This window comes from Ranitomeya imitator, chromosome 1 (assembly GCF_032444005.1).
Source record: "Ranitomeya imitator isolate aRanImi1 chromosome 1, aRanImi1.pri, whole genome shotgun sequence".
NCBI lineage: Eukaryota > Metazoa > Chordata > Amphibia > Anura > Dendrobatidae > Ranitomeya > Ranitomeya imitator.
The window spans coordinates 658312059-658338326 of record NC_091282.1 but is presented as its reverse complement, the minus strand read 5'-3'; the positions used below and the strand labels follow the sequence as shown (position 1 = coordinate 658338326).

General features: G+C 47.3%; 1 protein-coding gene across 4 annotated transcripts in view; it reads left to right on the top strand.

Moving 5' to 3' along the window:
* ANKRD35 (ankyrin repeat domain 35) overlaps positions 1–26268 on the top strand; it is a 90010-nt gene that overhangs the window by 28061 nt on the left and 35681 nt on the right. The window contains exon 1 of one of the 4 annotated variants that reach the window (XM_069728790.1): positions 17441–17568. The exons of 2 other annotated variants lie outside the window; for them this stretch is intronic. In XM_069728790.1, coding sequence (XP_069584891.1) covers positions 17530–17568 — 39 coding nt within the window. In that variant the 5' untranslated portion in view covers positions 17441–17529. Of the gene's footprint in view, positions 1–17440; positions 17641–26268 lie in introns of those variants that run through there. One more of the 4 variants, XM_069728792.1, reaches the window with a different exon arrangement.

Genomic DNA, 26268 nt, shown 5'->3' with positions numbered 1-26268 from the left:
TGATGCTAGGGGGGATCTGGCACAGACCACCTTTTCGTGCAGCTCTCTGTGTGCTCCCCAGTCAGAGACGCGTTCCTTATTCAGTACCGCGTCTGCCAGACTGTGGAGACCTGGGTGTCGTAACCAGTGCCTTCCCCCCTCCCATCAGTCCCGTAATGAAACACACACAGTCCTAGGTGGGTTGAACAGGTCGGTCACAGTTTATTAATTAAATAATCGGAGAAAGGGCAATTACATATCGTAACGAGCGGCTCGCGCCGAGCTCCTGTCCGTGATCGACAGGGGAATTGGCCCAACGAGCGGTTACAACCTTTGCCCTCCTCCGCTTTTTCCGCCACGGAGGATCCCGTGTATTATCTACGCGGGACTCCGACCCCACCCCTCGATGTTAGGGCCTGTTCAACCCCATCCTGTAAACCAGACAGAAAAATATCGAGGCCAATGTCCGTTAGGTGAACTCCGTCCGGTCTTAATTGTGGCGTGTTATCCCCTTGTAACGGGAGGTGACGAATCACGATACCGCCTCTTCCTCTCACATATTTTCCAATCCGAGCATTGAATTTACCCCTTGTCCGTTCTATGGCTCTTTTATCTCTTGCTCTTCGCCAGACGGCCCGTGGTGTTATATCCGACCACACCAGGATCATGTTCCTGTAAAGACAGCTGAACCAATCCATATCCGTTGTCACCCATTTGTACAATTCGGCCACCTTTTGTATCCATATCCGTTGTCAACCATTTGTACAATTCGGCCACCTTTTGTTTGCCAAGGTCATTGCCACCCGTGTGTACCACCATTACCACAGGGCTTTCCGCCCTCCTTGCTATGCCAACCATCTCCTTGAACACCTGTTTCCACTGGAGGCCTCTGATACCCCTCCAGTTAACTTTTATGCCCGGGAGGTAAAGATTTGTTCCTCCTGGCCGCAGTTTGGCCCTCTCCTTGGCCCAGTAAACGTAGGAATCTCCTACAACCCACACTTCCACCCCTGTAAGAGACAACACATGTTAATAAAGCAAGTCAGGTCTTATGTATCTGGCGAAGTATGCGGACTTCCAGCGACCCATTCTCTGCGCCTCGGCCTCTGACACTCCTGCCTTAGCTGCCGCTGTGGCCGCCCCTATGCGGAACGAATGTGTTCCGTACTCCTTTGGATTAGCACCGGTTTTTCCCAAGCATAGCTTGAACATTGCCTGGAATTGGTACTTGGTCAGAGGGGACATGTCTTTATGAGTGAAGAAAAAATCTACCAGCGTGTCTTATCCCGGCGTATCTTCTAACCATTTTTAGCGGACAAGCTGGGCCATCTGTAGAGTTAACTAGGACCCATGTGCCCCTACCGGTGGGATCGCATTTGGACTTTCGAACCCTGATGCGCAGGGCGTCGCTGCATATATGCGCAGGGCGTCGCTGCATATAACTATGCCCTCATTAATTAGGCCTCCTTCCGACGCAGCAATCAGTTCCTGCAATAGTCTCAGTGAAATGGGGCGGCGACATTCTTGGCTTGGCTGAAGCCTTTTCCCACCTTTTATGGCTTGTCTTATGCAGAAGGACTTAGTTACGTCTACCCATCCCAATAGTTGAAAGAAAAATGCTAGCCCCGATAATTTCCGTTGTGCCGAGGTACCCGACGCCGAGCCTTCCCTCATCCGTAATAAAAATTCGCTTGTAACCGCGCTTCGTGCTCCGTCGCATTCGTCGACTGGCCTACCAATAAATAAAGAAGAAATTTACTTTTACTGGGGATAGAACCCATGTTTCCCACTCTTCAGTGAAAGAGCTTAACCACTCAGCCATCAGCTGAACTGGCTGAATTAGTGAGCGCCACTCCTCCCAAGCCTTACCATACACCTGCTAGGCCCGGATTAAGGGCATCAATGATTGTCCACTGTATCCCACAGGGACAGTGGACACAGGATACCCAAGGGTTGCGCGTTGGGCTGCTGGATTCTGAAAGCCTGCCAATTGGAAAACAACAATGGGTTAATGATATTATCATCTACTTCCGCCACCACGGTGGCTCTACACCAGATATTGTTTTCAAGGCATATCAGTGCGAGCCGGCGCAAGAGAGCGAGTATGGGCAAGGATGAAGAAGACATGTGATTTAAACTCTTCGCTGTTTTCGTATTTTTAGTTTGGAAACGAATGTTCATGTTTCTCAACTGATCGGCCCATATCTCCACCGCTGCTACTACCGCAAACAATTCCCATAGGGCTGGGTCTTGCCCCCACTTTGTTGTCGTCCAATTCTCTGGCCAATCAGATTGGCACCATTGTTTTTTATAGATTGTTGCAAAACCCTCTGTTTTGTTCCACCCTAATGTCAGCCCTAATTCTTTGCTTGCGATCTCTCTAACCATGACGCACGTGTGACCGTTGTACGAATGTAGGAACGTCTGCCATACCAGCAGATCTGCTTTTAGCGAACGAGTGAGCCTAATTCTATGGCCGTGCTGAGAAGCGCCTTTTGTTGCCAAAGATAGTCTGCGTGAGAATGCTCTGCCGGCCGGCATTACGCGGCAGGCGAACGTCAGTAAACCCGATAACGCCTGCATTTGCTGTAGGGTTACCTTCTTAAATTCGCGGAAGCCTTTCGACATTTGTTGGGTTTTTTGTATTCTATCCTCTGGTAAGCGGAACACCATCATGTTGGTATCTATTTCGATGCCCAAGAAGGGCAATACATTACATGTTTTTTTTTTTTTGTTTTTTTTTTGTGACCATGGCACGGCGAATTTGAGTGAGATAGATTTGAATTTTTCTTGTAAATCGGAGCAGAGATTAAAATCACTGGGGCCGACGAACAGGAAATCGTCGAGGTAGTGAATTAGGGATTTACTGCCCGTTTCGTACTGAACTACCCAATCTAGGAAGGTGCTGAACAGCTCGAAATAGTGACATGAGATGGAACATCCCATCGGGAGGCACATGTCGAAGTAATAGTGTTGGTCCACTTTGCAGCCCAGAAGGTGGAAACATTCGGGGTGCATGGGTAGCAAACGGAATGCCGATTCAATGTCGTATTTGGCTAGCAGGGCGCCTGGTCCGGCTGCCCGGACTAGTTCTACCGCTGTATCGAAAGACACATACGAGACAGAAGCTTTTTCTGGGGAAATAGCATCGTTAACCGAATCGCCCTTTGGGTGAAAATGATGGATTAAACGGTATTTACCGGGTTCCTTTTTTGGTATGATGCCTAACGGAGAAATTGTAATGTTTTTGAAGGGGAGCGACTTAAAGGGGCCTGCTATTCTACCCAATTCTACCTCCTTCCCAATTTTTGTCTAAGAATTTTGGGAATTCGCGAGCCGATTTTAGGTTATCGGATAGGGTTGGCGTTCTTGTTAGCCTAAAGGGAATAAAGAACCCGTCGGAGAAGCCTGATTGCAGTTGCTGAGCCGCTTCCTTATTGGGGTAAAGCTTTAGCCAGGGGGCCACCCATAATACAGCCCAATACTACGAAGGCCTGGAGCCAATTATTCATGGTTAATCCGATTTTTGATCTCCCCCTATCGAAAACCCTATCGTTAGCTTTATCCACCGTTTGTTGGTCCGCTGATAACAGCGACCATATGTCAATATAATCGTTGCTCCTGATTTTCTGTCTAGTTTCCTGATCTATAGTTAAAGCTATTTTTGATCCAGATCTTTGTTCACCACTTATCCGTTTGGATGTGATAGTTGTAGGCGTAACTCCTATACCGCTGAAGTTAGCTCCATTTCCTTTATGTTAACCCTGTAACGTAAGATTTCCTCGTTACCCTTGGTACACTCACCGCTGTGTGACTCTGGACGAGTGTGCTCCGATCCTGGAGGAACCCCCGCAGATGTTGACGGGGGGATGTCGCAGGACGGGGAAACTCTGGCTCCCGCTACAGCGAGGGATTGGCCGATGTGCTGTCCGATGCACAGAATATCGTGCGTTGGAGCCCGATTACTACCACATAGTGGCGGATTAATGGCTCTGTCTTCAGCGACTGCATTGCAGTTGTCGTGGCTGGAAGCCGCGGGGGATTGTTCTTCCCTGGCTGATTCGCTACCCTTGGAACACTCACCGCTGCGTGATTCTGGACGAGTGTACACCGATCCTGGAGGAACCCCCGCAGATGTTGACGGGGGGATGTCGCAGGACGGGGAAACTCTGGCTCCCGCTACAGCGAGGGATTGGCCGATGTGCTGGCCGATGCACTGAATATCGTGCGTTGGAGCCCGATTACTACCACATAGTGGCGGATTAATGGCTCTGTCTTCAGCGACTGCATTGCAGTTGTCGTGGCTGGAAGCCGCGGGGGATTGTTCTTCCCTGGCTAACACTCACCGCTGCGTGATTCTGGACGAGTGTACACCGATCCTGGAGGAACCCCCGCAGATGTTGACAGGGTGATGTCGCAGGACGGGGAAACTCTGGCTCCCGCTGCGTGGTGGTTGTTGTGGCTGGAAGCCGCGGGGGATTGTTCTCCCCGGCTGAAAGCCCTAGAGGGTGCCCACGATTTAGAGGACTTGCCACGTGCACGATGACTCTTATCCGGACTTAGCGACACCTCGGACCCCTCGGATGTTGCTGATGACAGCCATCCTGTGGCCCGGGATCTGCGGCGGCTCCTATGGGAGCTGCGTCTGCGACGGTGACGGGAGGGGCGTTTAGAGGAGTGGCGGGAACGGCGACGGGAGTTATCCGCCGTTATTATGCGGTGCAATGGGGGGGATTCTATCAGTAGACAGAGGGGGATAATTGGCCGTAGATGGTCCTGTAACGCTAATCGGAAGGGGGGGGCGTCAGTAGGTAACCATATTCCTCCCCATTGCTGGGATTTGACGGGGCGGCGGTTACCGGATAATTTTTATTTAGGTTTTGGGCAGTGGGGGGAGGTGTGGATGTGTCTGTGCTTGGTGCGTTTACTGCGATGTCGCCGTGATTCCCGCTGCGCGGCTGTTGAGCGCCTTGCTCGGTCCCATGGGACCGAACAACGCGCTCTTCAGCCGCCCTGTGACCTCTCTGGCCTGACCCCTGATACCCCCGTACAGGCATCAGGGCTGCGTCTGCCTGGGGTAGGCTGGAGGTCAGACCAGGTGACAAATCAGCACGCTGATCGGTCGATTTCGACCGATCAGCGCACTGTGGGGAAAGTGAGGGATTAAAACCAGCCCCCAGGTTACCCCCTGCGGGCGGCGTATATGTGCCCGCAGGGAAGGCAACCGAGGACTGGCCAGCGCTGTGGTCAGCGCTGATCTGCCGCGACCGGAAGTGGGTGGGCGGGGACCGGAAGTGGCTGGGCGGAGCCTCCCCAGCACTCCGAGCAGTGTCCGAGGCCTCCGGAAGAAGCCTGCAGCTGCGAGGCCCTCCCCTCCCCGACCTGGAGCCGCTCCGGGGCGCGGGGCAAGCGGGCGGATCACCCGCCACCCGGCGCCACCACCGGCCTCTCCGTAGCGGCCGGGGAAGGGGTCGACACCGCACGCCGCCGGGCGCCGCCGGATGTAGCCCCGCACAGCCGGGACGGAGCCACCGGCGCCGGCTGCCCATCGCCTCCCTCTGCCCCCACCGGAGTCCGGACCAGAGCCGGCGAGGAGATGCCGGCCACCCTCCGACGGGTGCGACGCCCGGCTCTACCCCGCCGCCCTCGAGAGGCCCCCAGACCATCTACAGCCGAGGGGCCCGTCACCGACAGCGGCGCAGAGAGGGGCCCCTGCCCAGCGATCGGGGCCGGACCAAACGACGGACCGCAGGGTGCTGGTGCTCCCGAAGGTATTGGAGGTGAGCTGGGCTCGATGGCGGAGGGGTAAGGGAGAACAGCCGGCAGCAGAGAGCCTTCGCACATGGCTCTGTACAGCTCCGACCTCCAACCCGTCGGGAGCCGGCGTGCTGGCACGCAGCGGGGGTGACCTAGGCCTGGGGGGGGGGACCCGGAGACGCAGGCGTGAGGGAGGACAAATTTTCTGGACCGGACAAGGGAACAGTGAGCAGGGGGTCAGGAGAGGGCCCAGGGAGGTGAGCCCTGCTGCCTATGAAAACGGCCTGAAGCCAGTGCTCACCTTCCTGCACCGCTCTGTTCAGCAGGGCCTCAACAAGAAGGGGGTCCGACATCACAGCAGGGACAGACAAAAGCTTCCAGGTGTCCTGCCGAGAGTGAAAGAGAAAGTTCTCGGCCGGACACCTGGATTTAACCCCTGTAGGAGTGGCCGTAGGACCCCTCCCCTCTAGTGCCCACTGGCCGGCTGGGGGTCTTCCAATTAATGCATCACTAAGGGGGAGTGATGCTAGGGGGGATCTGGCACAGACCACCTTTTCGTGCAGCTCTCTGTGTGCTCCCCAGTCAGAGACGCGTTCCTTATTCAGTACCGCGTCTGCCAGGATCAGTAATGTAATGTATGTACACAGTGACTGCACCAGCAGAATAGTGAGTGCAGATCTGGAGTATAATACAGGATGTAATTCAGGATCTGTACAGGATCAGTAATGTAATGTATGTACACAGTGACTGCACCAGCAGAATAGTGAGTGCAGCTCTGGAGTATAATACAGGATGTAACTCAGGATCAGTAATGTAATGTATGTACACAGTGACTGCACCAGCAGAATAGTGAGTGTAGCTCTGGAGTATAATACAGGATGTAATTCAGGATCTGTACAGGATCAGTAATGTAATGTATGTACACAGTGACAGCACCAGCAGAATAGTGAGTGCAGCTCTGGAGTATAATACAGGATGTAATTCAGGATCTGTACAGGATCAGTAATGTAATGTATGTACACAGTGACAGCACCAGCAGAATAGTGAGTGTAGCTCTGGAGTATAATACAGGATGTAATTCAGGATCTGTACAGGATCAGTAATGTAATGTATGTACACAGTGACTGCACCAGCAGAATAGTGAGTGCAGTTCTGGGGTATAATACAGGATGTAACTCAGGATCAGTAATGTAATGAACACGAAAAAGAGAAGCACTTGGATGGCACAAGAGTACAACACCACACAGGCTATGGACTTCACAACTTCTGACAACTAGGCGTCACGTAAGCTATGGGTATATTGGTGCTCTGCATAAAAAGCAAAAAGATATATAGTCCAGGAAAGCAGAAAAATATGCGGCACTCACCCAGAAGAAGCTGTATTAACGTGCTCTTTATTGGAACAAGAATGTACATACATCCATTTAGGACATCAGGTGGAGCGGAGGGTGCGGTGATGGAGGCTGGACGACGGCCGTTTCGCAACTAAATGTGCTTCAACGGGTCCACATGATGTCCTAAATGGATGTATGTACATTCTTGTTCCAATAAAGAGCACGTTAATACAGCTTCTTCTGGGTGAGTGCCGCATATTTTTCTGCTTTCCTGGTCAGTAATGTAATGTATTTACACAGTGACTGCACCAGCAGAATAGTGAGTGCAGCTCTGGAGTATAATACAGGATGTAACTAAGGATCAGTAATGTAATGTATGTACACAGTGACTGCACCAGGAGAAAAGTGAGTGCAGCTCTGGAGTATAATACAGGATGTAATTCAGGATCTGTACAGGATCAGTAATGTAATGTATGTACACAGTGACTGCACCAGCAGAATAGTGAGTGCAGCTCTGGAGTATAATACAGGATGTAACTCAGGATCAGTAATGTAATGTATGTACACAGTGACTGCACCAGCAGAATAGTGAGTGCAGCTCTGGAGTATAATACAGGATGTAACTCAGGATCAGTAATGTAATATATGTACACAGTGAATGCACCAGCAGAATAGTGAGTGCAGCTCTGGGGTATAACACAGGATGTAACTCAGGATCAGTAATGTAATGTATGTACACAGTGACTGCACCAGCAGAATAGTGAGTGCAGCTCTGGGGTATAATACAGGATGTAACTCAGGATCAGTAATGTAATGTATGTACACAGTGACTGCACCAGGAGAATAGTGAGTGCAGCTCTGGAGTATAATACAGGATGTAATTCAGGATCTGTACAGGATCAGTAATGTAATGTATGTACACAGTGACTGCACCAGCAGAATAGTGAGTGCAGCTCTGGAGTATAATACAGGATGTAACTCAGGATCAGTAATGTAATATATGTACACAGTGACTGCACCAGCAGAATAGTGAGTGCAGCTCTGGGGTATAACACAGGATGTAACTGAGGATTAGTAATGTAATGTATGTACACAGTGACTGCACCAGCAGAATAGTGAGTGCAGCTCTGGGGTATAATACAGGATGTAACTCAGGATCAGTAATGTAATGTATGTACACAGTGACTGCACCAGGAGAATAGTGAGTGCAGCTCTGGAGTATAATACAGGATGTAACTCAGGATCAGTAATGTAATGTATGTACACAGTGACTGCACCAGGAGAATAGTGAGTGCAGCTCTGGAGTATAATACAGGATGTAACTCAGGATCAGTAATGTAATATATGTACACAGTGACTGCACCAGCAGAATAGTGAGTGCAGCTCTGGGGTATAACACAGGATGTAACTCAGGATCAGTAATGTAATGTATGTACACAGTGACTGCACCAGGAGAATAGTGAGTGCAGCTCTGGAGTATAATACAGGATGTAACTCAGGATCAGTAATGTAATGTATGTACACAGTGACTGCACCAGCAGAATAGTGAGTGCAGCTCTGGAGTATAATACAGGATGTAACTCAGGATCAGTAATGTAATGTATGTATACAATGACTGCACCAGGAGAATAGTGAGTGCAGCTCTGGAGTATAATACAGGAGGTAACTCAGGATCAGTAATGTAATGTATGTATACAGTGACTGCACCAGGAGAATAGTGAGTGCAGCTCTGGAGTATAATACAGGATGTAACTCAGGATCAGTAATGTAATATACGTACGCAGTGACTGCACCAGCAGAATAGTGAGTGCAGCTCTGGAGTATAATACAGGATGTAACTCAGGATCAGTAATGTAATATATGTACACAGTGACTGCTCCAGCAGAATAGTGAGTGCAGCTCTGCGGTATAACACAGGATGTAACCCAGGATCAGTACAGGATCAGTAATGTAATGTATGTACACAGTGACTGCACCAGCAGAATAATGAATGCAGCTCTGGAGTATAATACAGGATGTAACTCAGGATCAGTACAGGATCAGTAATATAATGTAATGTATGTACACAGTGACTGCACCAGGAGAATAGTGAGTGCAGCTCTGGAGTATAATACAGGATGTAACTCAGGATCAGTAATGTAATGTATGTACACAGTGACTGCACAAGCAGAATAGTGAGTGCAGCTCTGGGGTATAATACAGGATGTAATTCAGGATCAGTACAGGATCAGTAATGTAATGTATGTACACAGTGACTGCACCAGTAGAATAGTGAGTGCAGCTCTGGAGTATAATACAGGATGTAACTCAGGATCAGTAATGTAATGTATGTACACAGTGACTGCACCAGCAGAATAGTGAGTGCAGCTCTGGAGTATAATACAGGATGTAACTCAGGATCAGTAATGTAATGTATGTACACAGTGACTGCACCAGCAGAATAGTGAGTGCAGCTCTGGGGTATAATACAGGATGTAATTCAGGATCAGTACAGGATCAGTAATGTAATGTATGTACACAGTGACTGCACCAGCAGAATAGTGAGTGCAGCTCTGGGGTATAATACAGGATGTAACTCAGGATTAGTAGAAGATATTGCAACTTCTACACCAGAAACACTATGGCTTTGATTTTCAATGTTTTAAACAATCATTTACTTACCAGATCCTATTTATTTTCCTGGCCATCATGAGATGAGTTATAGCATGGACTGAGAAGACATTGCAGAACCTGTTTGTGTAGAACTAAAAGTCTCAGCATTCCTATGCTGGAAGCTATGAGGTCCCCACTACGGCTCTCCTTGTAATTGCCAGCTATAAAAAAATAGTATAAGTCTTGTTCTTCCCTCCATCTGCTGATCTCCGTCAGGAGCCCCCTGGAGCAATGTGCGGTGAATAGGATTCTTATCTCGGCCAGTCAGCACATGAATGAGACCCCATACAATCCCTCTATGATTGCTCCCAACCCATGCGCTAAAATGATTCACTGCAATCTTACGTGCAGACACAGGGTTAGGAAATTATAGAAATAAAAGAAATTAGAACTCTGTGCCACTAGAGGGCCAACTGTAACATGGCGGAAAACTCACTTTACAGCATTGCTGTGCAAATTGATTAACAGAAAATTCACGTTGTATGACTAAATAAGGGTGGAGTCATAATGGCTGGCAGCATTTCTGTTCTACTGGAGACTAGATAGGCAGGATAACACAACGATTGATGTCTCTAGGCAACATCTCATCGTGGAGAGCGCCAAGCAGGACTAGGCCATGCAAAGCTCCTCTGGGAAATTAAATATGCAAATTGGCTCTTCAGAGAGAAAAAGAGCTTGAACTCTAGCACCACCTATCGGAAGGACCAATTTAAGTCAACATGGACCCTTTGACTAATCTTGACACTTGACATAATAGCCAGACCAAGCACTTTATTCGTAGGCACGTGTTTCAGAGTGTTTACTCCTCCTCAGTGCAAAGCAAGCGTTCTGATTTGGATGGATGAGAGGCCTCCGATGGGGCTCTGTGGAGTAAAACAGTTTGCTCGTGGAGAGTGCCATCTGGTGTAAGGAGACTTATAGGCCATGCAATGCTTCTCTGGGAAATTTTATGTGCAAATTGTCTCTTAAAGGGAACCTGTCACCCCCAAAATCGATGGTGAGGTAAGTTCACCGTCATCAGGGGCTTATCTACAGCATTCTGTAATGCTGTAGATAAGCCCCCGATGTTACCTGAAAGAGGAGAAAAAGACGTTAGATTATACTCACTCAGGGGCGGTCCCGCTGCTGTCCGGTCAAATGAGTGTCTCAGGTCCGCTCTGGCGCCTCCCATCTTCATACCATGACGTCCTCTTCTGGTCTTCTTGCCGCGGCTCCGGCACAGGCGTACTTTGTCTGCCCTGTTGAAGGCAGAGCAAAGTACTGCAGTGCGCAGGCGCCGGGCCTCTCTTACCTTTCCGGCGCCTGCGCACTGCAGTACTTTCCTCTGCCCTCAACATTTACCAACATTTTTGACATTTACCGGTAGTTGCTGCATTTTCCACCCTAGGCTTATACTGGAGTCATTAAGTCTTCCCAGTTTTTTTTGTGGCAAAATTAGGGGTCTCGGCTTATACTCGGGTCAGCTTATACTCGAGTATATACAGTGTATATGTACAATTGCTATAACCTAGGGATCTCCTGTATGTAATTATATATGTACAGCTGGTATAACCTGGGCATCTCCTGTATATAATTATATATGTACAGCTGGTATAACCTGAGCATCTCCTGTTGTGATGCAGTGACCCCTGTTATAGCTAGGGGGCGCTGTATGTGCTCCCCAGGACATGCATGGAGGCATAATGGGGATAGTGAGACAGTGTCTGGTATTGTGGTGAATGGCCGGTATGTGTCGCAGAGGAGGAGGGCTTCTGCGCTGTGAGTCTCCCTTGATATGGGGAGATGCTCCCTACAATGCAACCCGGAGTATTTTGTCTTTAGTGCATGTGAGCACTAAACATGGCATTTAGTGCACCTGGGTCCGGGTTTCGGGTAGCTATGAGAGATGGGAGGGTCTGGCTACCCACATACCTCACCACTGGGTGAGGGTGCTCACTGTACCCCCTTTATCCTATTCGGCACTGCGGGTGTTTGAGAACCTGCAATGATGACAGGATCACGTGACCAGCCCATGTGATCCATACCTCACCTGTGGGAGTGGTTACAGGTACATAATGTGACCAGGGTGTGGGTCACATGTTCCTGTATGCTCTCTGAGTGTGGACCTGAGTGGTTCTGTGCTGGAAGGTCCTGGAAGCCTAAGTGTTGGGAGTGTTGACTCCCTGAAGAGCACGTGGAGGGACTCTGGTACTGGTGGCCTGGGGTGTTGGACGGTCCCAGCCGGGTGACGGCCGTCCTGAATATCACCCAGACAGGTCACCTGTGGTGAGGACCATGGACTGACGAGGAGTCAGCCTGTGGAGCAGGAGCTCCTATGAGGTAACCCCGGGTATGGGGAAAGGACTATGTGCCTTAATGAAGGTCAGTTACTGAACTTTGCGGCATGCAGTCACCCAGGACAACTGGACAAAGTAAGGTCCTGCATGTTTACTTACTGTGCTTCAAAGCCGTATACTGTGAAGTGCTAAGTATTATGTGAGGTCTGTGATGTGGAACATGGCCTTCCGTGGTTTATGCTGAGTGGGCAGTAAACCACATGGACTATTTATGTAAAAAAAAACGTGCCTGTCTATGTTTATCCTGCTGCCAAACGGGTATTCCCCAATACGCTAGTGAGCACTATCTCACACTGTGTATAATTATATACGTACAGCTGGTATAACCTGGGCATCTCCTGTATATAATATGTACAGCTGCTATAACCTGAGCATCTGCTGCACATAATTATATATGTAAAGCTGGTATAACCCGGGTATCTCCTGTATATAATTGTATATGTACAGCTGGTATAACCTGGGCATCTCCTGTATATAATTATATATGCACAGCCAGTGTAACCTGGGAATCTCCCGTATATAATTATATATGCACAGCTGGTATAACCTGAGCATCTCCTGTATATAATTATATATGCACAGCCGGTGTAACCTGGGCATCTCCTGTATATAATTATATATGTACAGCTGGTATAACCTGGGCATCTCTTGTATATAATTATATATGTACAGCTGGTATAACCTGGGCATCTCCTGTATATAATTATATATGCACAGCTGGTATAACCTGAGCATCTCCTGTATATAATTATATATGTACAGCTGGTATAACCTGGGCATCTCCTGTATATAATTATATATGTACAGCTGGTATAACCTGGGTTTCTCCTGTATGTAATTATATATGTACAGCTGGTATAACCTGGGCACGGTGCTAGTCTTGGATATGGAGGAGTTTAGATACATGAGCAGGCACTGGTGAGCTTCAGATGCCCAAGTGTTTAGGGGCTCCTTTTCTGGGTCTCCTCTGGGATTAGGTTGCCCATAATTACTATTGGTCCCCTCTGTTGGACCCATCTGGCAATGTCGGGGTCCCTCGTCAGAGGGTATAGGGGCGAGCAGTGACTTTTATGGCCACATATACAGTCATGGCCAAAAGTATTGACACCCCTGCAATTCTGTCAGATAATACTCATTTTCTTCCTGAACATGATTGCAAACACAAATTATTTGGTATTATTATCTTCATTTAATCTGTCTTAAATGAAAAAAACACAAAAGAGAATGAAGCAAAAAGCAAATCATTGATCATTTCACACAAAACTCCAAAAATGGGCCAGACAAAAGTATTGGCACCCTCAGCCTAATACTTGGTTGCACAACCTTTAGCCAAAATAACTACGACCAACCGCTTCCGGTAACCATCAATGAGTTTCTTACAATGCTCTGCTGGAATTTTAGACCATTCTTCTTTGGCAAACTGCTCCAGGTCCATGATATTTGAAGGGTGCCTTCTCCAAACTGCCATTTTTAGATCTCTCCAGAGGTGTTCTATGGGATTCAGGTCTGGACTCATTGCTGGCTACCTTGGAAGTCTCCAGTGCTTTCTCTCAAACCATTTTCTAGTGCTTTTTGAAGTGTGTTTTGGGTCATTGTCCTACTGGAAGACCCATGACCTCTGAGGGAGACCCAGCTTTCTCACACTGGGCCCTACATTATGCTGCAAAATTTGTAGGTAGTCTTCAGACTTCATAATGCCATGCACACGGGCAAGCAGTCCAGTGCCAGATGCAGCAAAGCAACCCCAAAACATCAGGGTACCTCCGCCATGTTTGACTGTAGGGACCGTGTTCTTTTCTTTGAATGCCTCTTTTTTCTCCTGTAAACTCTATGTTGATGCCTTTGCCCAAAAAGCTCTACTTTTGTCTCATCTGACCAGAGAACATTCTTCCAAAACGTTTTAGGCTCTTTCAGGTAAGTTTTGGCAAACTCCAGCCTGCCTTTTTTATGTCTCTGGGTAAGAAGTGGGGTCTTCCTGGGTCTCTTACCATACAGTCCCTTTTCATTCAGACGCCGACGGATAGTACGGGTTGACACTGTTGTACCCTCGGACTGCAGGGCAGCTTGAACTTGTTTGGATGTTAGTCGAGGTTCTTTATCCAACATCCGCACAATCTTGCGTTGAAATCTCTTGTCAATTTTTCTTTTCCGTCCACATCTAGGGAGGTTAGCCACAGTGCCATGGGCTTTAAACTTCTTGATGACACTACGCACGGTAGACACAGGAACATTCAGGTCTTTGGAGATGGACTTGTAGCCTTGAGATTGCTCATGCTTCCTCACAATTTGGTTTCTCAAGTCCTCAGACAGTTCTTTGGTCTTCTTTCTTTTCTCCATGCTCAATGTGGTACACTCAAGGACACAGGACAGAGGTTGAGTCAGCTTTAATCCATGTCAACTGGCTGCAAGTGTGATTTAGTTATTGCCAACACCTGTTAGGTGCCACAGGTAAGTTACAGGTGCTGTTCATTACACAAATTAGAGAAGCATCACATGATTTTTCAAACAGTGCCAATACTTTTGTCCACCCCCTTTTTTATGTTTGGTGTGGAATGATATCCAATTTGGCTTTAGGACAATTCTTTTTGTTTTTTTTTCATTTAAGAGAAATTAAATGAAGATAATAATACCAAATAATTTGTGTTTGCAATAATTTTCAGGAAGAAACTGAGTATTATCTGACAGAATTGCAGGGGTGTCAATACATTTGGCCATGACTGTAAATGTCCTGACGCCTGATGATGACATTCAGTATTTGCATGCAACGTTCTTTGCTTTGTAAATCACAATCAGACGGATACAGGCGAGTGTCTAAGTCCACGACCTGCTCCAAAATCAACAATTCCAAAACCCAGATATAAAGTGCTTGTTCTGTGCTTGTTCTGCAGGTGATTACACCACCGCCCTCCCCAGAGATCTGCAGACCATATCGGGGACATCTCCCATCCTGGACATCTGCAGCCTTCCTCTATCTACAGTGAATATTTGGGAAGGTTGCAGATGTATCACCCGCCCCACGTGCAGGGTGCCCTCCTCTCCTTACATGCCCCGACCTGCGTGCTCCAGTTTCGGTCGCTGACACCCTGTGACGGGGTGTTTTGTTTCTGGGCCTCAGTACTTCAGCTAGGTAATAAAGAGTACACCATCATCACCTGCCGGGCACGCCCGGCCCTGTTCGTCAGGGACATATGGCCGCCTCATAGCCCCCAGCGTATCCAGGTTAACCTCTTATCTGCTTAGGCGGTTATCTGTGGCCCTTAGGATAGTCGTCATGGTCGGTGGAAGCTCACCATATTTTTGAAGCCTTGGATTGAGGGTTTTATCAGTGTTATGCCTGAATTCAGATTGTAGCTGCTGTGGCCATCTCAACCCTAATAAGGCTGCGTGCCCACGATCAGGAATAGTAGCGTATTGTCCGTGCGTTCTACATTACAGCACAGTGGATGGATTTCTAGAAATCTCCGGCCCACTGTGCTTCTATGTACGAGTCCCGGCATGTCAATCTGTGTAGCGGAGGCGGTAGTCTCCGCTACGTGTTTTCCACAATAGATTATCGTTCGATGAGATAAATCTCCAAATTTCCAAAGACAAGTGCATAATGCAGAACGCAGCGAGAATACCCTGCATCCAAAACTCTACTATTCCTAATCGTGGGCACGCAGCCAAACACCACTCTACTAGCAGCCTGTGATTACGGCTAAATACGGGATGTGCAGAGTCGGAAACACAGCACTGAAATTCCACTAATACTTTGTGTATGCAGCTACTATGCAGACCAATGTGAGGAATACAGGACTGAAGGGTCTGACTACGCAAGGTTTGATTGTAGTCTGTAACCATGGAGACATTTAGGTTTGCATGTGAGCCGTATATATAAAGCTGTAATGTTTTTAAATGAGACTGATAAAAAAAACCCCATAATTTTAGATTTAGAACCATTGCGCAACATGTAAAATGGCGGTGTCAGTGCACACCCTGTATGCAAAATATACAGCATGACTTCAGTGTCAGAGTAGTGCCAGATTTCCTGCTTCATGTCACCTCATCATCAGTTCATCTCCCAACACAAATTCCTGAGCGCGCCCACTCCTCTACAGACAATGAACACCCCACTGTGAGCCGCTCACACCCACTGAACATGCTCTATACAGGATACTAGGAAAATAAAACTTGGGTTACAGGAAAATGACACGGGCACAGGGGGTACAGGATGATGACACTGACACTCAGGGTACAAAACAAAACACTGACACTGGGAGTATAGGACACTGACACTGGGGTACAGGATAATGACACTGATACTCAGGGTAAAAAACAAAACACTGACACTCGGAGTATAGGAGAGTGACACTGGGGTACAGGACAATGACACTAGGGGTACAGAATAATGTAGGATGATGACACACTCGTAGTACAGGATAATGACGCTGATACTTGGGCTACGAGATAATGACGCTGACTCTTGGGGTACAGGATAATAACATTTGGGGTAAAGGATCATGGCACTGACACTTGGGGTACAAGATAATGACACTGACACTCGGGGTGCAGGATAATGTCACTCAGGGTACAGGATAATGACGCTGACACTCGAGGTACAGGATAATGATGCTGACACTTGGGGTACAGGATAATGACGCTGACACTTGGGGTACAGGATAATGGCGCTGACACTCGGGGTACAGGATAATGACGCTGACACTCGGGGTACAGGATAATGACGCTGACTCTCGGGGTACAGGATAATAACGCTGACACTCGGGGTACAGGATAATGACGCTGACACTCGGGGGACGGGATAATGGCACTGACACTCGGGATACAGGATAATGGCGCTGACACTCGGGGGACGGGATAATGGCACTGACACTCGGGATACAGGATAATGACACTGACACTCGGGGTACAGGATAATGACGCTGACACTCGGGGGACGGGATAATGGCACTGACACTCGGGATACAGGATAATGGCGCTGACACTCGGGAGACGGGATAATGGCACTGACACTCGGGGTACAGGATAATGGCGCTGACACTCGGGTTACAGGATAATGACGCCGACACTCGGGGTACGGGATAATGGCGCTGACACTCGGGATACAGGATAATGGCGCCGACACTCGGGGTACAGGATAATGACGCCGACACTCGGGGTACGGGATAATGGCGCTGACACTCGGGTACGGGATAATGGCGCTGACACTCGGGGTACAGGATAATGACGCTGACACTTGGGGTGCGGGATAATGATGACTCTAGGGGTACAAACAGTGAGTACAGTGACCAGCTGACATCAGCGCAGGGTGACTGCGGCGCTCCAGGTGTTAATCTGGGTGCTGGGGGAGGACGCTCGGTGGTGACACCCATTTCCCGGGGAGGCATGTCTCTCAGGCTGTGCTCTCTGTGGCTTGGGCAGGATGAGCTCTTCTTAGTCTTCGGCTCCAGGTTCCTCTTTGCACTTTCTCCAACATGAAGAAGATCTTCTCCTGTTCCACCTCTCAGTTCCCTGTAAGTCATGTGACTCCTGTTGCTGTGATGTGAGGATGGGGGTGGTAGTCCTGGATTACTTTACTGCAAAATGTGAGTTGGCTGAAGAATCTCTGAGGTACATGATGGGGATAGCAGGACATGCATGAGGGGGTTAACTTGTTATATGCTGGACGATATCTGGTCATGTTTGGCATTGTTCTTATTGAAATAGCAGAGCTGAGATGGTCAGGTATCTGCTGTTATGTGAGGACTTCATGCAACATCTACAGTAGCTCCCTGCCTGGTGGTCGCCTCAGCTGCATCCACTGGTGTCCTCACTGTGCGGGGTGGCCTGGGTCCCAGTGAGAGGTGTTTGCTCAGTGATCGGCGTTGGTGCTTAGTAATAATATTTAGGTAGAGACATTATTGTCTTCTGACCGGTGTCCTGACATCGGAGACAACATACTTGATTACTGCACACATTTATCTCATTCCTTTACATAGGGGGCAGTATTATAGTAGTTATATTCTTGTACATAGGAGCAGTATTATAGTAGTTATATTCTTGTACATAGGAGGCAGTATTATAGTAGTTATATTCTTGTACATAGGAGCAGTATTATAGTAGTTATATTCTTGTATATAGGAGCAGTATTATAGTAGTTATATTCTTGTACATAGGAGGCAGTATTATAGTAGTTATATTCTTGTACATAGGAGGCAGTATTATAGTAGTTATATTCTTGTACATAGGAGCAGTATTATAGTAGTTATATTCTTGTACATAGGAGGCAGTATTATAGTAGTTATATTCTTGTACATAGGAGCAGTATTATAGTAGTTATATTCTTGTACATAGGAGTAGTATTATAGTAGTTATATTCTTGTATATAGGAGGCAGTATTATAGTAGTTATATTCTTGTACATAGGAGCAGTATTATAGTAGTTATATTCTTTGTACATAGGAGCAGTATTATAGTAGTTATATTATTGTACATAGGGGCAGTATTATAGTAGTTATATTGTTGTATATAGGAGTAGTATTATAGTAGTTATATTCTTGTACATAGGAGCAGTATTATACTAGTTATATTCTTGTATATAGGAGTAGTATTATAGTAGTTATATTCTTGTACATAGGAGCAGTATTATAGTAGTTATATTCTTGTACATAGGAGCAGTATCACAGTAGTTATATTCTTGTATATAGGAGTAGTATTATAGTAGTTATATTCTTGTACATAGGGCAGTATTATAGTAGTTATATTCTTGTACATAGGGCAGTATTATAGTAGTTATATTCTTGTACATAGGAGCAGTATTATAGTAGTTATATTCTTGTACATAGGAGCAGTATTATACTAGTTATATTCTTGTATATAGGAGTAGTATTATAGTAGTTATATTCTTGCACATAGGGGCAATTTTTATTATAAAAACCAAACATAAATACAATTATAATAAAAACAAAAAATCACCCAGAATTACAAGAATTACAAAACACAATTCACTTTGGTCATATATACACAAGTACTAAATAATCAGATCATATTGATACATAAATTAAAGTGTCCACACCTGGAGGTAGAAGAAAATTTAAAAAAAAAAAAAAAAGTCATATCATATTTTCTAACTGAATTTTACATTGCTCCATAACTTAATATTTCTCTGACTCCTTCCAACTTCTAGCGATTTTATCCACCGGAGTTCTGACATAACCTGAGCAGCCGCAGCGGTGTGATCGAACAGCTCATTGTGCAGTGACACCCGGGTTCTCATGTGCCAATGATAGTATTTGACGACACTTATGATGATGTACATTGTCTCTCTGTCGATGTTACTAACAGTGGAGGGGACACCATAGATAATGTCAGGATACTTTAGAGTCCGCAGTCTGGGGATTTTTAGATTATCAGACACTTCCTCCCAGATCTTCCTCCCTCCCCTGCAATCACATATAAAGTGCTCCATAGTCTCCTCCTGCTGACAACCAAGGGGACAATTCCGATCGGAGACACTCAAGTGTTTCAGGTTCCCCCTGACAAAGAGCCGACTATGCAGCGAAAGCCAAGTGATGTCAAACAGTTTAGGAGGAAGTCTTTTCCCGTTTAGGAACCTAAGGCTTTCCTGCAGGGTGGTGGTGACACAATCTCTCAGGGCCAGTGGAGAGTAAAAGAAAGTCCTACATACATGAGCATACAGGTCTCTTCTCGTACTGCTCTCAATGTAAGACTTCTCCAGTCCCCACCTCCTAACACACTTCAGACCATAGTCCAGATACTGGGGGAGGTGGTCACCTGTCCATCTCCTCCTCTTGAGACTGCCGCCTCGCACCCAAGATTCTGCAAAAGGCAATATCCAGTACCTGATACTATTTACCCACAGAGAGCTACTGTTTGAGTCCATGTTCCCAAAATTTACCTTTAGAAACAAGGAGTCAAAGAAAACCCTTGGATTCAACATATCCAGCCCACCCTCTCTCCGCCGTAGGTAGGTTATTCCCCTCTTTATTAGGTTCAACCTATTCCCCCACAAGAGCTGGAAGAACAGGCTGAAGAGCCTCGCTGAGAAAGATTCTGGCAAAGGGAAAATGACAGAGACATACAAGAAAACAGGGACCAGGTAAGTCTTCAACATTGCGACCCTTTCTCTGTAGGTCAGCCTCCAGTTCTTCCATCGCTGAACCTTTGCATTTCCGGCTTCCAATTTCTCCTCCCAAATATAACCCCGAGGATCTTAATATGGGTGGAGGCTTTGGCAAACTGCCACAGATCATAGCTGGGATCAGTATCTAATGTCCACAGAGCTTGACTCTTCTCAAGGTTGACCAGAGACCCGGAGGCCTCTGAGTAACTTCTGATAGACACAGATAACATCTGCACCTCTCGAGGATTAGAGATCACCAACGTCACATCATCCGCATAGGCAACAACATTCAGAGGCAGGCAATGGGGGACCGGCACCCCCTGAAAATCACACTCCTGCAGTGACCTCAGAAACGGGTCTAGGGCAAAAACGTACAGGAGGGGACTCAGTGGGCAACCCTGTCTCACCCCTGCCTCAACTCCAAAAGTGTCACCCTGCCAACCATTAATCAGAGGAAAGCTCACCGCCTCTCTGTACAATGTCTTCAGCCAATCCACAAATTGTCCCGGAATACCGTACTTTGACAAAGTGGCCCACAGATAGTCATGATCAACCCTGTCAAAGGCTTTAGCTTGGTCCAGACTAACAATATATTTCCCACACCGCAGAGCTTTACATCTCTCAAACATCTCCCGTATCGAGATGACTGCTCCAGAGATGTTCCGCCCTTTTACTGTGCCAAACTGAGAGCCTGCCAACAGTGCTGGGGACAAACAGACTAATCTAGAAAACAGGATCTTTGCTAGAATCTTCCTGTCCACATTCAAGAGGGCAATCGGCCTCCAGTTCTTGATGTCGCTCGGCTCTTTACCTTTAGACAGCAGAATCAACGAGGACACTCTCATGGATGGAGGCATCAGGTGATTTTCTAGACAACTTTTATACACATCCACGAGGATTGGAGCCAGGAGGTCTCTGAATTTCCTATAAAATTCTGCTGTTATGCCATCTGGACCTGGTGCCTTCTTCAGATGTAATTTATCAATAGCCTCCTTAACTTCCTCCACCGTTAACTCCGCTGTCAAAGGAGAAAAGTCCAGATCATTAGTATCAGGCGCAGGAGTTGCCTCCAAGAATTGAGCCATCTTATCTTTATCCAAAACTTTCCTCTGAAACAAGTCAGCATAGTAAGATCTCACCACCTCCAGGATACCCTCCCGTGAATCCTGCAATACACCCTGGAAGTCAGTGAGACCCGTGACTATTTTTTTGACTACCCTCTCCCTGCAATTCTCAAAGGGATCAGGGGCCCCCAAGGACCCATAATCCCGTTCAAGAACCAGGGAGGTATACCTACTATACTGATACTGCCTTATCTCAGATTTCAGTTGGTCGATCTTCACTTTGTCATCCCCGCCCGCCGAATATAGTGACTCCAATTCTTTACGCAGCTTTAGGTACTGGCTGTACTTATTCCTCCCTTTATTAACTGACAGTCTCTTTAAGAGGGATCTGATATCCTCCTTGACGTCCTCCCACCAGTCGGTCATGTTATCATAGAAGTCAACCCTATCTAGATGAAGCTGGATAAGGGAGTAGACACGACTCTGAACATAAGCATCATCCAGGAGACTGGAATTGAGCTTCCACAGTCCTCTACCAATGTCCGGACGGTTAGAGGTCCCCAGACAGAAGCACAAGGCGAGATGATCAGAGTAAGGGACGACCTTCTCACTCAGGGTGTCAACAGCCTCAGTAGGACTCACAAAAGCAAAATCTATCCTACTGCTCCTGTTGGAACATGAATATGTGAATTTTGGCTGTCGACCTCCCCGTGCGAAAACGTCAGTCAGTCCAGCCTGCATTATAATGTTATGTAGGACCTTACCGTCCCTGGTCACTGTCCTGCCCGAGGAACTGTCACCCGATGTCAGTATGGCATTAAAATCCCCTGCCATCACCACCGGAAGAGAAGTGAAGAGGTATGGCTTAACGTTATTAAATAGCTGAATCCTGTCAGTCACTGTCTGTGGCCCATAGATGTTAATAAGCCGGAGTCGCCTCCCATGAATAGTGACTTCCAGGACCAAACATCTTCCCATGACCACCTCCGTCATCCTATGCACAGTCACATCATTGGTGTTAAACAGGACAGCGACTCCGGCGTAAGGCTCCACAGCCAGTGACCAGAAAGAAGGACCGCACCGCCATTCCCTCTCAGCCTCTCTCATAAGCCCCAGAGATGTCAGTCGTGTCTCCTGCAGGAAAATGACATCGGTGTCCAGATGTGTCAGATGTTCATACACCACATGTCTCGTCCTCCTTGCCTTAATACTGTTGACATTACTTGAGGTTAGTGTTAATGAGAACCCCGCCATCACAACACAATAGAGAAGGAGCACAGTAACTGCCATCATCATGAGTCAGGGATGTTCTGTCCACCACCGGTGTCCATGTCAGACTCTACCTGAGGGTCCACAGATAAAGGCTTCCGCTTTGACGGAGGGTGGTCCTCTATGTCCCTGTCACACTCTGCATCAACTTTCCTCAACTCTGTCTCATAATCATCATCATTAGACTCCGATAAAACTCCATACTTGTTGGACACAACCATCACTCCTGCACAATTCTGAACCTTCTTAGTAGTGCTCTGACCGGTGTCATATTCTGCCTCAGGTTTACGGGAGGACGTGCTCTTTTTCTTCCTTTTATTGTGATTAACGCTCCAGTCATCAGATTCAGACAGTGATGCTGAAGGGGGGGCTACCTGAGGCTGCTGGACCCGAGGAGCGACCTCCAAGTTCCCCTCTGCACCCTCTATACCCTGCTTATGAGTGGACTCCTGCTGGGCATCTGGGCTGGTCACCATCTCTCCTGAAATTAAATCCTCCCCCTCATGCGCCCCTGCCACCACATCCTCATCCTCCTGAGCCTCTGCCCCTGCCAGTACAGCCTCATCAGGGAAGACTCTGCAGATATTATGCCAGGCGTCTGGACAGTCCCTGTGAGGGTGGCCCATCTTACCGCAGAGGTTGCACCTAACATCCCGGCAATCCACAGCGACATGGCCGATATCCCCACACAGGCTGCACTTCACCACAGTACAGGCGTTGGCCAGATGACCTTTCTCACCACATTTGAAGCATTTTCTGGGCTGCCCGGGGTAATAACATCTTCCCTTCTCCCTCCCAATGAAGGAGTTGGGTAAATGGGCAGTAATGTTATTAAATTGCCGCAGTTTCACCACAGCTTTCCACCCCATTGTCCAGATACCATCCTCATCTCTGACCTTGGAGAGTCCAGAGGCGAGGTCACAGTGTCTCCGGAGCCACACCTCGATGTCCTGTGGGGGAACGGCCTCATTCCAGAAGGTGATGTTTACTGTAACAGTGTCCGGCCTGGAGATAGGAACCAATATAAATTTATTCCAGCCTTCAGCGTCTCTGAACCTGGGGTAATTGGACCAGAACCTGTCCAGGTCACACTGCAGCTTGAAGCTGACCTCGTAGCCCTGTCTGTCCAGAAGATTGGACACCGCCAGTATCTCATTTGCCACAAACCCCATCTGGCCGCATAGCAGCTCTCACCACATACCTGCGCTGTGGCAGATCCTCCTTGGCACCTATGTACTTAAACCGCACCACATTAATGCGCTTAAATGTCTGGCCGGTATACCTGGCGCTGGAAGTGAAGGATGGGGCGCCGCGGCTCCAGGCATTCCTGGGGGGCACCTGCCGGGTCACACTGGGCCGACTGACAGGGAGAGGGTCTGCAGCAGGGGGGGCTGCCACACCTTGTGGACTAGATGGTAACGGGGGATAATCACACATATCATACATATTATTATTAGCAGCATCATTATCATCAGACAGTGCCACGTCCATGACAGAATGTGAAACCTCCCCAACCCCCGACCCCATGGGCACAACATCACCAGCCCCAGTCTGTGCCTCAGCCTCAGCCTCGGCCTCATCAGCACAAACAGTCTCACAAACACTGTCCTGCTCCTGCGTGGGGCATTCTGGGACCTGTGGTGCCTCTGTTGGAGTCTGAAGTGCATGCTCCTGTTCACACTCAGCTGCTTGCTGCTGCAGTTTTTTTCCTTCTTGGAAGCAGAAGCGGGCAGCCTGTAACACAGGCCGTGTCCGCTGCTGGGGGGTCCCGTCCTGAACATCAGGGGTCCTGGTCTCTACAGCACAGTCCTGCTTATAGGAGGCGAACCGCTCCCGGTTCCTGTAGGTCTCCGCCAGGGGCCCCATGCCCTCCAGCACAGATTCAATGTCCTGCACCACACTTGCCAGCTGCACCCCCAGTGTGTTCAGTCTCAGGTCATACACATCATTACTGGCAGGATTAGTGGTCTTTAGACTATAGATGAAGTCTACTTCCATTTGCAGCGCTTTTTTTTGCTGCTGTAACTCACCCAGTTTTCTGACAAGTCCCGGTATCTCGTCCGCTAGCTGCAGCTCGGGTGCACGCGCCGGCTGCACAGGTTTTGTCTTCACCACGGGAACAGGGGTTTTGAACACAGACTTGTGCGGTTCCACCACAGATGGCTTTGTGGCTCCTCGGCTGGATGCCGGCTCCGCAGCAGATTTATCGCTGCCACCTGACTGTCACCGGGTGCGTCCTGACAGCGCCACACTGCCCTGTTGCTGCAAGTTCTCCTGGATAGTTTGTCTTTCCAAAGACGTCCGTCTCTGCCTGGAAGCAGGAGAGGTGATCTGCACACCTGAGAGTGATTTCACCTGTGCCTCAGGCAGGGGCTGCTTACTGACCGGGGAGTTACAGGACTTCATACTGTGCTGTGGAACATCACTCACCAACACTTTACCTTCTGGCTTCTTTGCTGGACTTGGAGTAGATTTTCCTCCCAAAACTTTACTTGCTGGTTTTTCTTCCTTCACAGAACTGCTGCAGCTTTGGCTCGCTGCATTCACTGGTCTCACAGTGGCTTTGGGATTAACATTCCCATTCAGAGAGGCCTGGGAGCCTTGTCCCAGTGTAGGCCGAGAAGCCTGGGCCTTGCCTGGGGAGCTTCCCCGCCCAGGGTGGCCCCTCCCTGGGCTTGCTCCAGACATCAGGAGAGCAACAGACACACAACCTCACAGCTAGGAGGCAGTATTATAGTAGTTATATTCTTGTATATAGGAGTAGTATTATAGTAGTTATATTCTTGTACATAGGGCAGTATTATACTAGTTATATTATTGTACATAGGTGCAGTATTATAGTAGTTATATTCTTGTACATAGGGGGCAGTATTATAGTAGTTATATTCTTGTACATATAGGCAGTATTATACTAGTTATATTATTGTACATAGGTGCAGTATTATAGTAGTTATATTCTTGTACATAGGAGCAGTATTATAGTAGTTATATTCTTGTACATAGGAGCAGTATTATACTAGTTATATTCTTGTATATAGGAGTAGTATTATAGTAGTTATATTCTTGCACATAGGGGCAGTATTATAGTAGTTATATTCTTGTACATAGGAGCGTTATATTCTTGTACATAGGAGCAGTATTATAGTAGTTATATTCTTGTACATAGGAGCAGTATTATAGTAGTTATATTCTTGTACATAGGATCAGTATTATAGTAGTTATATTCTTGTACATAGGGGCAGTATTATAGTAGTTATATTCTTGTACATAGGGGCAGTATTATAGTAGTTATATTACTGCATATAGGGGCAGTCTTATAGTAGTTACATTCTTGTACATAGGAGCAGTCTTATAGTAGTTATATTCTTGTACATAGGAGCAGTATTATAGTAGTTATATTCTTGTACATAGGAGCAGTATTATAGTATTTATATTCTTGTACATAGGGGCAGTATTATAGTAGTTATATTCTTGTACATAGAGGCAGTATTATAGTAGTTATATTATTGTACATAGGAGCAGTATTATAGTAGTTATATTCTTGTACATAGGAGGCACTTATAGTATTTATAATATTGTACATAGGAGCAGTATTATAGTAGTTATATTCTTGTACATAGGAGGTAGTTATATTCTTGTACATAGGAGCAGTCTTATAGTAGTTATATTCTTGTACATAGGAGCAGCCTTATAGTAGTTATATTCTTGTACATAGGAGCAGTCTTATAGTAGTTATATTCTTGTACATAGGAGGCACTA